Here is an 18016-nt window from a genome sequence, read left to right as displayed (position 1 = left end):
AAAAACCGAAGCCAAGGGTATAAGGGGAAGAAGTGGTTTAGGGGAGATCCTTGGATACTAAGCCTGGGATTAGAGAGAGGACAAGAGCAAGAGGGAAGGAGTAGCACAACCCCTGAAACCAGGTGAAGTGGTGTGAGTATGTGATAGAGTGTAAGAAAAGTAAACTCTAGATTGATAAGTGCTCAAAATGAAAGTGGAAGTTATAGAGGATGTCTGATAATTGGTGCAAATCTCGACCTGGGCAAAAGAAAGATCCAGAGAGGCAATATGTACAGGAGCAGCTGAATGGTGTGATAAAGCGGATTTGATGCATGAGACCCGGTAATAGTATGAAGGATGATTTATGAAAGCAAATGTGAGTAATGTGGCAGTTAGCAGGGAAAAATATGGTATCCAATGTTTGATACAGTGTTTAACAAGGAAATGGTAGTAAAGCTTGTCCCTCAATGTACAGTAACACGGGGACTGGACCTAGGTGGAAAGACATTAAACCCCACTGCGCGCAACATCGACCCACCTACAACCTACTTGACATACGGCCTGCATGTGCCCGCCGCGCGAACAAGGTAAACCCGAGGTGAACAAAGTCAGTTTTCAGCGCTTGACCGAGCGACCATTATTAAGTTCACTGCTGGCAGAAGACGGATCCACTGGAGTGAATGTCAGAACATTCATCTTGTAGGAGGGGCTCAGGGAAGAAGCATAAGAAACGAGGTTTTAACCGAAAGCCGATAGACAGTAGGTGTAATACCGAGAGTAGTTTAAAGACAGTTAGCATGTGGCAGGCGACTATGGAGTGAGGACGACCCCAGTACGAGCCATCACCTATCCATTCACCCTTATGCGGCCCAACATGTCCGACCGTGTGCTATTGTGCCGTTCCATTTCCATACAAACTGTGCAACCGAGCTTTGCAAGCCTCCCAAGATGCAAATGAGCAAGAGACGCCTGTTCGTTTGGGCAGAAAAGCAACGTGCGTGGTTTGCATACGCAGAACCGCAAAACGTGACACGATTACTCGCGGGCCCAAGTGACGATATTAAGCCTGGCACGACCATGACCTGGAAGTTCTCAGACACACCGCCCCGAGGTCGGGTCTGTACACGCGCCCGTGGAGCCCGCTGATCCCCCGCTGTGTCCCCACTCGTAAGGTTCGCTCTAACCACCAACCCACAACGCATTGCCCCAGGCGCCCCTCAATAAAATTTCCTGCTTACCGACCCCCTCCACCTTCCCCTGCCCCCCAGTTCCCAACCTATCCGTGTGTTCACTCATTTGGCTTTAGACGCCCCTCCTATTGATGCATAGCTGCCTTCTCATGTCTATCTTGACACAAATGCCTTTAAATAAGCCATATGTAAATCAGCACTCGATCCGTCACACTCTCTGATAAAAAAGGACCCTTATTTAGAGCCCCTATACTTTAACTTTGTTCCCCATCAAATTAGCCCCCCCACCGTCTACTACCCCTATAATGCTCATCATCCCGCCGTCCCGTGTCCGCGCGAGAGTCATTACAAGAGCCCAATGCCAAACTACCCCCCTGTTTGATGCCCCCAATAATTCCCCCCAGGAAGATGTCCGTACAACCAGTGTTAAGACATCCAACCAGGATCTGAGCCATCAGTCTTGGCTTCCAGCAGCAACGTAGCCCACCAAGTACCACAGCCAACGTGCCACAGGGTGGAGAGGCATCACATTAAGGCTACAGGAATGTATTGCGACAACCACAGAAAATAATAATGGCGTTGTATTAGCATTCCGCGGGTGCAGGCAAAAAGTACCAGCGCCACAGCATAGGTGCCAAATCCAGAAGGTATACAGCACAAATTCTAGTGTAAGTGAGGCTCAGGTGAGTGAGAAAAGTGCTTATTACGCCAGACAATTGCCCCCACCAAATCACCGCACCATGAGATAGACTTGTAGCAAACCAGGAACAATGAGACGTCCCTACAAGAATGGCTATGTGCACGCTGAATCGTCTGTGGACAGGAACCTAATAATATCTGGTGAGGGACGGCCCGTTGTTAGACAGCATTGAACATGATATAAAAATGAAGAATGGAGCCGGCATGGATGACCGTGACGTGCCGCGAGGCCCTAACTTTGTGTTCTCAGTGGCAATAATGTTTTGCGGCAGGGTGTGAGAATTCTCCAAGGTTGTACAATATGAAACGGATGGGGATGAAACGGAGTGTAATGCAAGATTTTAGGAAAGGGGGGGCAAGTACTGGTCAGTCAGTTAGATGGATGAGAAGCGCTAGGGAAGGCGAGTCCAGTAGTTATAACTACGCTGAAGATCCAGCATATGTAGGCTGCATCCTGGTGAGAAACTCAGCAGATGGTGCCTGTAAGTATGCATAAAGTGATTGAAAAGAAAAAAGTTAGAGAAAATGGAATACTAAGCAAGGTTATTAGGTTACAGTAGGGTTGAGGGTCAAGTCAAATATTGAGGTAATAAATGAATGTAGAAAAACGGAGGAAGAGAAGTGTTATTAAGAAATCTGGGATGATGGATTTGGCAGCGGATGTAACCATGGAAGCGACGAGTAATCAAGGGTTGGGAGGGATGCAAAAATACAGGTAAGAATTAGGGTGAAGTTGAAAACTTCTCTCAAAATGGTCAAAAAAAATTTATTATGTTATAAGGAATAGTGTTAATCCAACAATGGTTGTAAGAATATGCGAGCGTGGGTCTATATAGATTTTGTGCGGAGGAGGGAGGATGTGCTTGAAAAGAGTAAGACAGAGGATGAATTAGGGTAGTGAGGAGGTATATCATCGAGTATAAGTAATAATAGGGTAAGAGAGATGTTCCGTAATAAAAAAAGAGTGAGAACGACAGAGCAGAAGAGGTTCAATTTGAAATGGTTTAGGTCACATGGAGAGAATGAGTGAGGGGAATGAATGACAAAGAGGACTAAATATGAGTCAAGCAAGTTGAAGGGAACGACGTAGTACGTTGGGAGACTCAAATTGGATGGTTGACAGAATGGACTTAAAAAGATTATGATTGATCATGTCCTGAACATGCAAGAGGGTGACAGGCGTGCAAGGTAATAAGAGTAAATTGGAATGGTTGTGGGTAAAACCGGGTGTCACCCAGCTGTCAATGATGAACCAGGCATGTGAAGCGTCTGGGGGCAAACCATGGACAAGTCCTAGTGGTGCCTGGATTTTGAAAGGGATCTGTGGTATTCTGGTGCATTAAATCACAAGACAGCTAAGAGACATGAGAGTGAACAGAATGGGGCCATTGTTGTCCTTATTCAAGTGCTACCGTCACACACAAGAGGGGGAGGGTGGTTGTTATTATTTCCAGGAGAGGCGAGTTGGGGATACGAAAGAACTAAAGGCAAGACCGTATGAATTATGATACATAATAATCCTAATGTCAATCTTTACCTCTCATACCACTCCTCCGTGGCCAAACCATTTCAAAACACCCTCTTCTGCGTCTAAATCAAACACACTCTTTATTTATTTCCACACATCTCTCTTACCCTATAACGGTTACTTACTAACGATCAAACCAAAACACACCACATATTGTCCTCAAACATCTCATGTTCCCAGCACATCCACCCTTCTGCGCACACTCTATCCATAGCCCATGCCTTGGAAACCATATACTTGTTGGAACCACTAATCCTCAGACATACCCATTTTTTTGACTTTCCGAGAATAATGTACTATCAACATCTCCACACACATTCTTCAAGGCACCCAGAATTTTTGCCCCCTCCCCCACCCTATGATTCACTTCAGCTTTCATGGTTCCATCTGCTCCAAGATCCACTCCCAGATATCTAAAACACTCTACTTCCTACAGTTTTTCTCCATTCAAACTTACCTCCCAATTGACTTGACCCTCAACCCTACTGTACCTAATAACCTTGCTCTCACTGACATTTACTCTTAACTTTCTTCTTTCACACACTCTACCAAACTCAGTCACCAGCTTCTGCAGTTTCTCACATGAATCAGCCACCAGCACTCTATCATCAGCGAACAACAACTGACTCACTTCCCAAGCTTTCTAATCCACAACAGACTTCATACTTGCCCCTCTTTCCAAAACTCTTGCATTCACCTCCCTAACAACCCCATCCATAAACAAATTAAACAACCATGGAAACTTCACACACCCCTGCCGCATACCTACATTCAATGAGAACCAATCACTTTACTCTCTTCCTACACATACACATGCCTTACATCCTCGATAAAAACTTTTCACTGCTTCTAACAACTTGCCTCCCACACCATATATTCTTAATACCTAACACAGAGCATCTCTATCAACTCTATCATATGCCTTCTCCAGATCCATAAATGCTACATACAAATCCATTTGCTTTTCTAAGTATTTCTCACATACATTCTTCAAAGCAAACACCTGATCCACACATCCTCTACCACTTCTGAAATCACACTGCTCTTCCCAAATCTGATGCTCTGTACATGCCTTCACCCTCTCAATCAATACCCTCCCATATAATTTACCAGAATTACTCAACAAACTTATACCTCTGTAATTTGAGCACTCACTCTTATCCCCTTTGCCTTTGTACAATGGCACTATGCAAGCATTCTGCCAATCCTCAGGCACCTCACCATGAGTCATACATACATTAAATAACCTTACCAACCAGTCAATAATACAGTCACCCCTTTTTTAATAAATTCCACTGTAATACCATCCAAACCTGCTGTCTTGCCGGCTTTCATCTTCCGCAAAGCTTTTACTACCTCTTCTCTGTTTACCAAATCATTTTCCCTAACCCTCTCACTTTGCACACCACCTCGACCAAAACACCCTATATCTGCCACTCTATCATCAAACACACTCAACAAACCTTCAAAATACTCACTCCATCTCCTTCTCACATCACCACTACTTGTTATCACCTACCCATTAGCCCCCTTCACTGAAGTTCCCATTTGCTCCCTTGTCTTATGCACTTTATTTACCTCCTTCCACAATATCTTTTTATTCTCCCTAAAATTTAATGATACTCTCTCACCCCAACTCTCATTTGCACTCTTTTTCACCTCTTGCACCTTTCTCTTGACCTCCTGTCTCTTTCTTTTATACATCTCCCACTCATTTGCGATTTTTATTCCCGCAACAAAAACCGTCCAATATGCCTCTCTCTATCCCTCTGTTCACTAATAATCTTAACTTCTTTCATTCCCACCACTCACTACCCTTTCTAAACAACCCACCTCTCAACTCTTCTTCAAGCTACAGAGCATCATTTTGTTGATTTTGCGCAAGCCATCACTGTGAATCCCAAAAATACATCCCATTCCTCCCCTCACTACCCCTTGACCGTCGTTTAGTGTGTCTCAACCGTTTTCCATTCTGTACCACAGTCCTCTCCTGGTTATAATCCTCGAATCAAATCTCCTGTCCCAAGCTCACCTTACTCTCACCACTCTGTTTCCCAACCCCACAATTCTCTCTTCTTTTAGAAAACCCATAGATAATCTTCACCTTCCCGCCTCCCACAAGATAATGGATCAGAAATCCCTCCAGGTTGCAACCTCTCAAGCCCAAATAACATCCAAAAGTCTCTCTCCTTTTGCAAACGCCTATCAATTTAACATTGTACTTCCAATATAACACTCTCTGGCCATCTCGTCCTAACTTACAGTACTTAACTAATGGAATAACCCTCAGCGTATCGAATAAACCAGGTATTCCCAAGCCACCAGTACTTATTTCAGATAACAAAACTCTACAAACACTTCAAACAAACCATGTTCCATATTAAAACATATAGAACATCCACATGTATGTCCAATATTCCCTCAACTGCCACGTCCTCACCTTATGCATTCAGAATCACCCATCACTATAATCACGCCGGTCTTGTGCACGAAAACCCCCTAACACACACATGTTCATCGCTGGCTCCCGAACAGCACTTTGCCTCTCATGAACTTATCTTCTCATAGCCGCAGGTGGCAAGTACGCACTAATAATCACCATCCTCTCCATCAACTTCACAAATTTATAACCCACATCAATCTAGAATTATACTTTCTAAGCCACTCTAACCACTAACACCCATCACTCCTGAATGCATGAGAAGATGTCTACTCTTACCCCATGCGTCATGTCCCTCTCACTGAAAACCCCTGACTGTTACTCCGAAGACATTCCCAAACCACTCTTCCCTCATTACCCTTGATCTTCGTTTCACTCAGAGCCACAACATCCAGATTCATTTTCCTCAAACATACAACCAATCTTCTCTCTCTACCTTTTCTTTCTCCTCGATCTTGGTTACATCCACACACATATAACAAACCCCAATAAGGAGCCTGCGAGGAGGACGAGCACTCCCCCGATGTGACTCCTTCTTCTGTTTTCCTCCCCCCCCCCCTTTTAGAAAATGAGTCAAAATACAAGGAGGGAGGGTGTTCAGGTCCCTATCTCCTATTAGGTACCCGCCTTCTACAACATGTGAGGAGTGCGTGGGTAGTATCTTTCTCCCCACTTCACCCTATCCCCAGGGATAATATATATATATTTAATTAATTTTACTTTGTCCTATCTCCCTCCTTAGTGAGGGTAAGCGCAAGGAAACAGACGAAAGAATGGCCCTAACCCAGCCACATAAACATGTAATATACATACACCGGTCCACACACGCAAAAATACATAACCCATACATCTCAATGTAAAACATATATATATACACACACAGACAATATACAATAAATACACAAGTACATAAGTCTGGTGCCTTTATTCATTCCCCATCGCCACCAGCCTGCTCTACTCGCCATACAACAAGGAATAAACAACCCCCCCTCTCTCCGTCGAGATCAAGGTAAGCTTGTAGGAAAAATACAACAAACAGGCCCCATTCCATTCACACTCATCTCTAATTGTCCATGGTAAGGTATGCACCGAAAACCACAGCTCCCTTTTTTCCACATCCAGGCCCCACATAAATTTCCAAGGTTTTTACCCCAAGACGCTTCACAATGCCTTGGTTTTTCGAATCCATTTACAGCACGTCCACCGCGACCACAGTCCCGGTATAACTAGATCAATTCCAATTCCACTCTATTACTTGCTCGCCATTTCATCAACCCTCCGTTTGCATGTTCAGGCTGCCTATCACTCAAAAATCATTTCACATCCATCTTTTTCCCCTCCACCAACTCTCCCAAATTTTGGGGTCTCCCCTCCCACTTCTCCTGCGTTCCCTCCACCTCTCTGACACAGTATGTCCTCATCTGTCAAATCTTTCCTCACTCATTCCTCTTCCAATGTACCAAAACCAAGATGCGAGAAGCAGTGAAAAAGTTTTTTTAACAAGTGATGTAAGGCATGTTGCGAGAAGGAAAAGGAGTGAGATGATTTGTTCCCATTGATTGATTACGTTTGTGGAAGTGGTGCGTGACGTCTCCATGTTGTTTACCTTTGTTCATGGAAGGAAATAGGTTCGGGTGGTGGTAATAGCTAGAGTATATAGGATATCAGGGACAAGTCATGGCAGTCTTATTATAGGATGAGCAGGTCTTGGGGATCGAGAGTCCGTAGAAGTTCGCAGATGATACATCACTGAGGCTCAAATCAGGTTCTCACCAGTTCGATACTTGAAACTGAGAATATAATATAACGTGTGTTGCCTACTGACATCATGCGTAGAAACATTGTGAGACACCGCTCCGGGACTAAGTTCCATCCTGTAGTAGGACAATTCAACTCGGAGGTGAAATAATGCAATGGCGCCTAACTGCGGCCGATACACATGTATATCAGCACAGCATTTCTATGGTGCCAATCCGCTGAGGCCTGGCACCCCTTCCTGACCCGATGCCTACCACCTTGTTGTGCTAGGTGTTGGCATGAAGCATGCCGAGAAGCCGAAAAGATGCTTGAGACGCCACAGAATCACGCACCTAAACCCCATGTACTCTATAAAAGCCGTGCCACCGGAGTTGATGCCACCCCTGAGCACAGTAGATTGCTGCGGAGGGCAGACGCACCGGTATAAGTTAAGGATGCGGTAGTGAACTAGTCCAAGCTCCATATTACCCGGTCCCCCCTCAGCGGATTGGCGGAGTTAAAGTGAACGACGACCGACCAGCCACTGATCCTGCTCTGCTAGAGAGTACTGATCACTTCCTAGAGTAGGAAGCGCGCTCCTCCAGGCATGTTTTATACACATCCCATGGTAAGATGTGTTACGCCCAGGCTCTCCATCTATTGCTTCCCTCAATCCCCCTCTCACACATATGACCTCGATTGCACTCCGGTCGCCGACTTCGTCCCTCCCAATTCGTATTGTCGGTCAGTGCAGCCCCCTCAAAATGCTCGAACAGTCCTTCCACTCTGTGTAAGTGGACACCTGTGCACGCACGGCAAACGTTAAATGCCATCTGAGGAACTCCAGGGTGACTGAAGATTGCAGACCCTTTGGTCAGCCCCCGGATGCCATGTGAAGTGACTTGGTACCCCCCACTGTGACCCGAAAAAGAAGAGGTCTTCACGCTATATTACCTTTCGCTTTAAGGATAATCGTACCAACCAACATCCAGATAAGGGCCTGTCTTTGAGTCCCGCACATATCTGTCTAAGTAGACTTAATAATCCCTCATGCTACCTTGCGCTACCGTCCGCTCTAGGTAATCCGCAAGGACACAGACAAAAGAATGGCCCAACCCACCCACATACACATGTATATACATACAAATCCACACATGCACATATACATACTTATACATTTCAATGTACACATATATATACCTACACAGACATATGCATATATACACATGTACATAATTCATTCTTGTTGCCTTTATTCATTCCTGTCGCCACCCCATAACACATGAAATGACATCCCCCTCCCCCACAAGTGCACGAGGTAGCGCTAGGAAAAGACATCAAAGGCCACATTCATTCACACTCAGTCTCTTGCTTGCCATGTATACTGCACCGAAACCACAGCTCCCTTTCCACATCCAGGCCCTACAAAACTTTCCATGCTTTACTCCTGACGCTTCACATGCCCTAGTTCAATCCATTGACAGCATATCAACCTCGGTATACCACATCCTTCCAATTCACTCTATTCCTTGCATGCCTTTCACCTTCCTCTATGTTCAAGCCCTCATCCCTCAAAATCTTTCGCTCCATCCTTCCAAAAACTCCCATTTGGTCTCCCGTTTCTCCTCGTTCCCTCTACCTCTGACACATATATCCTCTTTATCAATCTTTCCTCTCTCATTCTCTCCATGTGACCAAACCATTTCAACACACCCTCTTTTGCTCTCTCATCCACACTCTTTTTATTATCATACATCTCTCTTCCCCTTTCATTACTTACTCGATCAAACCATCTCAAACCACATATTGTCCTCAAACATTTCATTTCTAAAACATCCCCCTCCGCACAACCCTATCAATAGCCCATGCCTTGCAACCACATAACATTGTTGGAACCACTATTCCTTCAAACATACCCATTTTTGCTCTCTGAGATAAAATTCTCACCTTAAACACATTCTTCAATGGTACCAGAACCTTTGCCTCCTCCCCCACCATGTGACTTACTTCTGCTTCCATGGTTCCATCTGCTGCAAAATCTACTCTCAGATATCTAAAACACTTCATATCTTTTTTAATCATACTTTACCGCTGTCTCCTGTGTTAGCAAGGTAGCACAAGGGAACAGACGAGGAATGGCCTAACCCACCCACATCAATATGTATATACATAAACACCCACACATGCACATAGACATAAATATACATTTCACCGTATACATACATATGCATACACAGAAATATATACACATGTACATATTCGTACTTGCTGCCTTCATCCATTCCTGTCGCTACTCCGCCACACACGAAATAGCATCTCCCCCACCCTCCAACCAGGAAGTGCCAGGAAGACAAAAAAAAAAAAAAAAAAGGCCACATTTGTTCACATTCAGTCTCTAGCTGTAATGGGTAATGCACCAAAACCACAGCTCCCTCTCCACTTCCAGGCCCCACAGCCCTTTCCATGGTTTACACCAGATGCTTCACATGCCCTGGTTCAATCCATTGACAGCATGCTGACCCCAGGTAATACCACATCGTTCCACTTCACTCTATTACCTTGCAAAAGCCTTCACCAACCCTCCTGGATGTCAAAAAGAGAGAATAATGGGAGAAGAAGAGTGGTTGAGAGTGAGTAATAAGAAAGGAGCATGTGTGATGAAGTACCGTAGAAACATTGAATATGGCAGAAATGAGAACAAGGAGAGAGCCAATGACGACCTGTGAGATGGGGTCGGAAAGCTCTGTACAATCTGTCACTCAGAGGCCTGCAATCACCAACGAAGACATGTGCTCATCGAACTGAGGGCGGATCTGCTGAAATCTCCAGGGGACTAGTCACCGGATGTCATCCTCCGAACCTCAATAACGTTCCCCGTCTCCGTCTGCGGCCTAAGTCAGCAAAAAATGACCCTGTGTCCTGACACCCCCATGTCACCAGACCCCACTCCCTGAGGGGTTCCGTCTCAACCCTCTCTCGCGGACCATCTGATCCCCCTCTTTCCCCATCCGCTTATGGTTATCGGCTACACAGAACCCATAACGGTTCGTCCTCCCCCTATAAAATGCCGTCTTACTACAACGCTGCTTTCCCCTCCACCCCATTTCCACCAATTATCCTAGTGTTCCCCAGTGGTCTAGCAACCCCCCTACCAAGTCATCATATTCTTCTTCGTCAAGTCGATCTACTAAGAACCTTAAATTAAAGCCCCATAATGAATCAATCCCTTCTATTCCTCACGACTTTATTAAAATTACCTTTTATTATTTATCCCCTATGCAATTAACTCTGTCTAACATAAAATGCATCACCCTCGCCTCTGACTATCACGCATAACCCATCCCGCAGCCCTCATTCCCCGAGCATTGGTTTTAGGATTGGTATTTCCCCGTGCAACTCTAAAACCCCCACACCACAACAAAGGGGAGAACTTTGAACATAATTAGGGAGTTAAAGGATATTCAAAGTAATAAATTGTATCAATGTGGGGTGCCTGAGGCTATGTACTCCATCCATCCACCATATCCCATATGACTCCCTTTGCCGCTTTCACCCTTCAGCGACGACTAAAGACCCCCCCCAACCCTTTTCCCACCTTGAAATAGAATTACACCCTTAACACCACATTTCCATTTTTCTGCCCTCCAACCATGAACCCAGAACCCCCTTGACAACACTGCGTGTCGCCTCCTGGGCGCCACACAGGCCCGCCTGTGGGGGGGCCAGGCAAGTCCACCCCACTAATATACATACTTTTCCAACAGACAAGAACATATAAATGGGGCCCCAAACAGAAGGCAAAACCCTTCAAAGTCATCGTATCCCCACAGATCGAAAACCCTACCTCGCTAAACCCGGAGAATTGGCAAATAAGAATGAAAAAAAAAAGTTATGTAGTAGTATATCCTGGAAAATAAATCTGGAAGGGATATGTGATTGAGAGGGTAAAGGCATGTAAAGAGCATCAGATTGGGGAACAGCAGTGTGGATTCAGAAGTTGCAGAGGATGTGTGGATCAGGTGTTTGCTTTGAAGAATGTATGAGAAAAATACTTTGTATGCAGCATTTATGGATCTGGAGAGGGCATACGATAGGGTGGACAGAGATGCTTTATGGAAGGTTATAAGAGTAAGTGTGGGAGGTAAGTTGCTAGAAGCAGTGAAGAGCTTTTCCCAAGGATGTAAGGCATGTGTACAAATAGGAAGAGAGGAAAGTGATTGGTTCCCAGTGAATGTTGGTTTGCAGCAGGGGTGCATGATGTCTCCATAGTTGTTTGATTTGTTTATGGTTGGGGTGGTTAGGGAGGTGAATGCAAGAGTTTTGGAGAGAGGGGCAACTATGCAGTCTGTGTGGATGAGAGGGCTTGGGAAGTGAGTCAGTTGTTGTTCGCTGATGATACAGCGCTGGTGGCTGATTCGGGTGAGAAACTGCAAAAGTTGGTGACTGAGTTTCGTAATGTGTGTGAAAGAAGAAAGTTGAGAGTAAATGTGAATAAGAGCAAGGTTATTAAGTTCAGTAGGGTTGAGGGATAAGTTAACTGGGAGTTAAGTTTGAATGGAGAAAAAGTGAAAGAAGAGATGTGTTTTAGATATCTGGAAGTGGACTTAGCAGCAGATGGAACCAAGGAAGCAGAAGTGAGTCACAGGGTGGGGGAGGGAGTGAAGGTTGTGGGAGCATTGTAGAATGTGTGGAAGGTGAGAACGTTATCTCGGCGAGCAAAAACAGGTATGTATGAAGGAATAGTAGTTCCAAAATTGTTATATGGTTGCGAAGAAAAGAAGTTTTGACATCTAAACAGAACATCCAGTTTTTTTAGGCAGACTTAGCTATTCCCATAATATGGGGTTTACAAGAAAGAGTGGATGATATAGTAATACCAAGTTCATTCATCAAGTCAAGAGGTGGAATTACAGAACTGTCAAAGGAGAGATGAGAGTTGAAGATTTTTCAATAAAAATGGGTAGAACTGGGTCTTGGAAACATTAAACTTAACTACATCTCATCTACCTCACTGAGATATTCTGTCCAAGTCTGAGTTTACTGAGGAAGCTGTGTCAAGATGAGATGGAGATTGAGTGAGAGAAATAGCAGAATTGAAGGATGTGGATGAATGCAGTGTAGAGACTTCAGCATACGAGTGCAGCTGATTATTTGTGGAGGAATGGAAAGTGTTGACAAAAAAAATGAGAAAAATGTAGGGGATAGGACAGAACCTTGAGGGACACTGCTGTTGATGGGGAAATTGGGGGAAACTGATCCATCAACAGCCACTGAGATAGACTGGGCAGGGAAGAAGCTAGATATGAAGGAACAAAGTGAGGGATCTAAAAGAGGGGAGCTTAGAGATGAAACCTGGATGCCACACCCACTCAAAAGCTTTGGATATGTCAAAGGCAACTACAAATGACTCCCCAAAATCTTTCAGGGATGATGACCAGACATTAGTGAGATAGGAAAGAATATCACCAGTGGATCTTGCCTTACTATGGATGATATATATTGTGTACGAGAATACACAGCAAGCACATGAGATTTCTTTACGTGAGTCTTTCAAAGGTCCAGTTTAAAGTATCTATGGAGTTTTCATTGTATTAATGAAGAAACTGGTGCTAAAAGATCTGAGAATGTTACTTATCTGAAATTAATACATATGAAGTCAATGGCATTTCGATTATAACCATTAAAACTTCGTTTGAATATGTGATGAAGTGTGGTGAAGGACACAATTTAGCCTACACTTGTGTAGGAAAAGAGTATGTGATGAGATAATAACATGCTAAAGTACAATATGCAGTGATGTACTTTTAAAGGAAGAATGAGATGTAAGATGAAAAGAGAGAATACACAAAACATAGAAAGGGTACTTATAAAAGGGAAGGCTGAAGAAACAAAAAGGTTAGAGGATAAGGAAAAGACAGAGGTAATAAGACAACTAAGACTACATAACAGCATGGTGAAGGTGGATAGGAAGAAGCAGACTAAGAATGAGACATGGACTAAATTATTGATTGTGTGCCTGAAAAGTGCACCCCCAAAAGAAAAGCATTTTGTGTTGCATAAAAATCATGATGAAAAGATAAGTGTAAATGGACCATTCTGCCATATAGTAAAACAATGATAACAGGTGCCAACAGATAGATTGCCTTATACAGTATACTGAACAACCATTCTCATGATAACCCCCACTTAATGAAAAAATAATAATCTGCTACAATTCCCAATTAAAAGCTTTATTCTACAAACTATTTCAATGTCTTTTACCAAGAGACCATAGCGTTGTGCTGACCGTATGATAACTCACAGCCTCCAACCCATCCTAAATGTTTGAGTGTGAAGCCTGTTACTCCAACCACTGATCAAAAATAACCTAAAGTGAATTAAACATTAGCTATTCTGTTTGAAGTTAATGATAAAAGTGATTTGGTGTATATGGATATATGTCATCATGCTAAACAAATTTCAATAAATACTGGGTTCAATGGTATTCCTTGAAACAAGGACATCATATCAGAACACTCTATTCTCAAAAAACAAAGCTACTTACAACATGCAGTCGATGTTCGGAAGTGCCTAACGTCTTTAATCTGCTGCTCATATTGACGTTTCAATCTGTGAACATGCAAACTGTTTAAACAAAATAGGTATGCATTTGAAATTTAGCCAACTATAAAATAATTACACATATCTTAAATGATATTCAAAGATGCTTTGCACAAGAGAAGAGGCCCAAAGGATGGAAGAAAAGGGGGAAAACTTCACAGGTAACTTGCAATCATGAACTCAACATAAAGCAAGCACCAAACTACAACATCAGAAAAAGACGACCAAGTGCATAAACAGACTTGAGTACAAATAATACATCTTGTCATGTGGTCTCATGTTAACTCACTTTTCTTTCTTAATGGGAAAACTCAAGTCTGAACCACAATATATTGATGAACAATACCAAAAATAACAACAGGCTGAGCTTACTAATCCGTCCTCACTCATTACTGAGGAAGGAGTTCCATCTAGTATCTTCCATGCAACCCTATCACTGTGCAATTAAAGACACTCCTCCATACTAACACTTTTATCTAAAATATGCTTCCAAACTCCTCCCCTTCTCACCCAATGCCAGTATTACTCCTACCCATTTCACCTCAGCCAAATATCCTCAGTCCTAAAGCAGTTCTTTTCACAAACTAACATTATCTCAGCTACTCTTAATCACTTATTTCTTTACTGCACACCTCATTCTACTACTGAACCTCTCATTTATAGCATATTTCTTACTCAACACCTCAATTTTAGACAATCCAGTTACTCCATTAGGCAACATCATTTTTATGGCCACTATGCATGTTTTTTGTTTTTTTCAAGAAATTAGAAAAAAATTGTGAACTAATTCAGACACATTCAAATAATAAGAGTACGAATCCATTCAGGACACTTAATGTTCCTGCCATGCTAAAAGGTTAAGCAGAAACTTTAACAAAGACTAGATAACAATAATACCAAGCATGGCACAACTGAAAGTAAGCTTTGAAAATCATAAAACATTTTCTCTTCAAGGTGGTCCTTCACAAGCACGAGATAAATTCCCTGGGGATATATGGGTCAGGACCTTCTAGCCCTCATGATTTCTGATGTGGGGGAACCAACCTTCACTCTCCCTTCATAAGGCAATTAGGTATCATTACAGCCACTTGCTAGCTTTGGGCCCGACCTTGCCCAATCGTAACTAACACCTGGAGGACATCATCATCCAACTCACTTCCTACCTATGTGGCTAAAAACTTAAAGATTGTATGTGCCAACCCAATGGTAATTACTAATGGTGCAGAGAAAAAGGCTTTTTAGAAGACTGATAAAAACCTTATGTTTGTGAGAAACCACTTCAGAGAGAAAAGTTTTTTCAATTTTCAAAACCTAGAGACTTTCCTTTGCAGTCTGTCGTGTGAGAATAAGAGCATACCCACATGAATAAAGTGGGTTTTGGGGAAAACTTTCATTCACAGCAAAAACAAAAAACAAAAATATATATCTTCGATGAAGAGTTGGAAGATTAATGGAATTTCCAGGAGGAGAAATCCCCAGAGGTATACAGGGAGACCCACAACGTCTCAACTGACGTACATTATGACAAACGTGGAAGAAGAATGGCAAAGATTCCTCTTCTTGATTTCCTCCTATGAAAGGTTTCTGAGGAGGCCAATGTAAATGCCACTTCTAACACCATACACTTTAATGTAAAGCTGAAATTAAACCAATAATACAAGTTTTTCAATCAAAATACATATATTTCTCACCAAAAGGTGTTTTATGGTACCATGGTGCAAAGACAAATTTTCTTTCCTCACACTGAGAAGTGTTCATTTTTATGGATTGTACCTTTGGGATGCTGCTGTTGTTTAGGGAGCCGTTTTATAGTGTCAGTGGTGCTGGAGAAGGGTATGGTTTGGTTTGTATAGACAAGCAAACACATACAAACACACACACAAATATATTTATATATTTCCTTTGTCGCTGTCTCTTTCCTTTGTCGCTGTCTCCCGCACTTCCAAGGTAGCGCAAGGAAACAGACAAAAGAAATGGCCCAACCCACCCCCATACACATGTATATACATACACGTAAACACACGCAAATATACATACCTATACATCTCAATGTACACATATATATACACACAAAGACATATACATATATACACATGAACATAATTCATACTGTCTGCCTTTATTTATTCCCATCGCCACCTCGCCACACATGGAATAATATCCACCTCCCCCTCATGTGTGCAAAGGTAGCGCTTGGAAAAGACAACAAAGGCCACTTCGTTCACACTCAGTCTCTAGCTGTCATACAATAATGCCCAAAACCACAGCTCCCTTTCCACATCCAGGCCCCACAGAACTTTCCATGGTTTACCCTGGATGCTTTACATAACCTGATTCAATCCACTGACAGCACGTCCACCCAGGTGTACCACATCGATCCAATTCACTCTATCCCTTGCATGCCTTTCACCCTCCTGCATGTTCAGGCCCCAATCACTCAAAATCTTTTTCACTCATTCTTTCCACCTCCAATTTGGTCTCCCACTTCTCCTCGTTCCCTCCGATTCCGACACATATATCATCTTAGTCAATCTTTCCTCACTCATTCTCTCCATGTGACCAAACCATTTCAAAACACCCTCTTCTACTCTCTCAACCACGCTCTTTTTTTTTTTGCTTTGTCGGTCTCCCGCGTTTGCGAGGTAGAGCAAGGAAACAGACAAAAGAAATGGCCCAACCCACCCCCATACACATGTATATACATACGTCCACAAAAGCAAATATACATACCTACCCAGCTTTCCATGGTTTACCCCAGACGCTTCACATGCCCTGATTCAATCCACTGACAGCACGTCAACCCCGGTATACCACATCGATCCAATTCACTCTATTCCTTGCCCTCCTTTCACCCTCCTGCATGTTCAGGCCCCGATCACACAAAATCTTTTTCACTCCATCTTTCCACCTCCAATTTGGTCTCCCACTTCTCCTCGTTCCCTCCACCTCCGACACATATATCCTCTTGGTCAATCTTTCCTCACTCATTCTCTCCATGTGCCCAACCCATTTCAAAACACCCTATTCTGCTCTCTCAACCACGCTCTTTTTATTTCCACACATCTCTCTTACCCTTACGTTACTTACTCGATCAAACCACCTCACACCACACATTGTCCTCAAACATCTCATTTCCAGCACATCCATCCTCCTGCGCACAACTCTATCCATAGCCCACGCCTCGCAACCATACAACATTGTTGGAACCACTATTCCTTCAAATATACCCATTTTTGCTTTCCGAGATAATGTTCTCGACTTCCACACATTCTTCAAGGCTCCCAGAATTTTCACACCCTCCCCCACCCTACGCTCTTTTTATTTCCATATATCTCTCTTACCCTTACATTACTTACTCGATCAAACCACCTCACACCACATATTGTCCTCATACATCTCATTTCCAGCACATCCACCCTCCTGCGCACAACTCTATCCATAGCCCACGCCTCGCAACCATACAACATTGTTGGAACCACTATTCCTTCAAACATACCCATTTTTGTTCTCCGAGATAATGTTCTCGACTTCCAAACAATCTTCAAGGCTCCCAGGATTTTCGCCCCCTTCCACACCCTATGATTCACTTCTGCTTCCATGATTCCATCCGCTGCCAGATCCACTCCCAGATATGTAAAACACTTTACTTCCTCCAGTTTTTCTCCATTCTAACTTACCTCCCAATTGACTTGACCCTCAACCCTACTGTACCTAATAACCCTCCTCTTATTCACATTTACTCATAACTTTCATCTTGCTCACACTTTACCAAACTCAGTCACCAGCTTCTGCAGTTTCTCACATGAATCAGCTACCAGCGCTATACAATCAGCGAACAACAAT

General features: G+C 43.3%; 1 protein-coding gene across 2 annotated transcripts in view; it reads right to left on the bottom strand.

Annotated features, from left to right (window-relative positions):
- Nucleotides 1–18016, bottom strand: part of LOC139751631 (dihydrolipoyllysine-residue succinyltransferase component of 2-oxoglutarate dehydrogenase complex, mitochondrial) — a 199599-nt gene that overhangs the window by 113769 nt on the left and 67814 nt on the right. Inside the window, exon 4 of one of the 2 annotated variants that reach the window (XM_071667250.1) lies at nt 14118–14197. In XM_071667250.1, coding sequence (XP_071523351.1) covers nt 14118–14197 — 80 coding nt within the window. The remainder of the gene's footprint in view (nt 1–14117; nt 14198–18016) is intronic. The other variant, XM_071667251.1, reaches the window with a different exon arrangement.

The sequence above is a fragment of the Panulirus ornatus genome, chromosome 11 (genome assembly GCF_036320965.1).
Source record: "Panulirus ornatus isolate Po-2019 chromosome 11, ASM3632096v1, whole genome shotgun sequence".
Taxonomy (NCBI): domain Eukaryota; kingdom Metazoa; phylum Arthropoda; class Malacostraca; order Decapoda; family Palinuridae; genus Panulirus; species Panulirus ornatus.
Note: the sequence above shows the minus strand (reverse complement) of the source record. Positions and strands in the feature narration are given on the sequence as shown.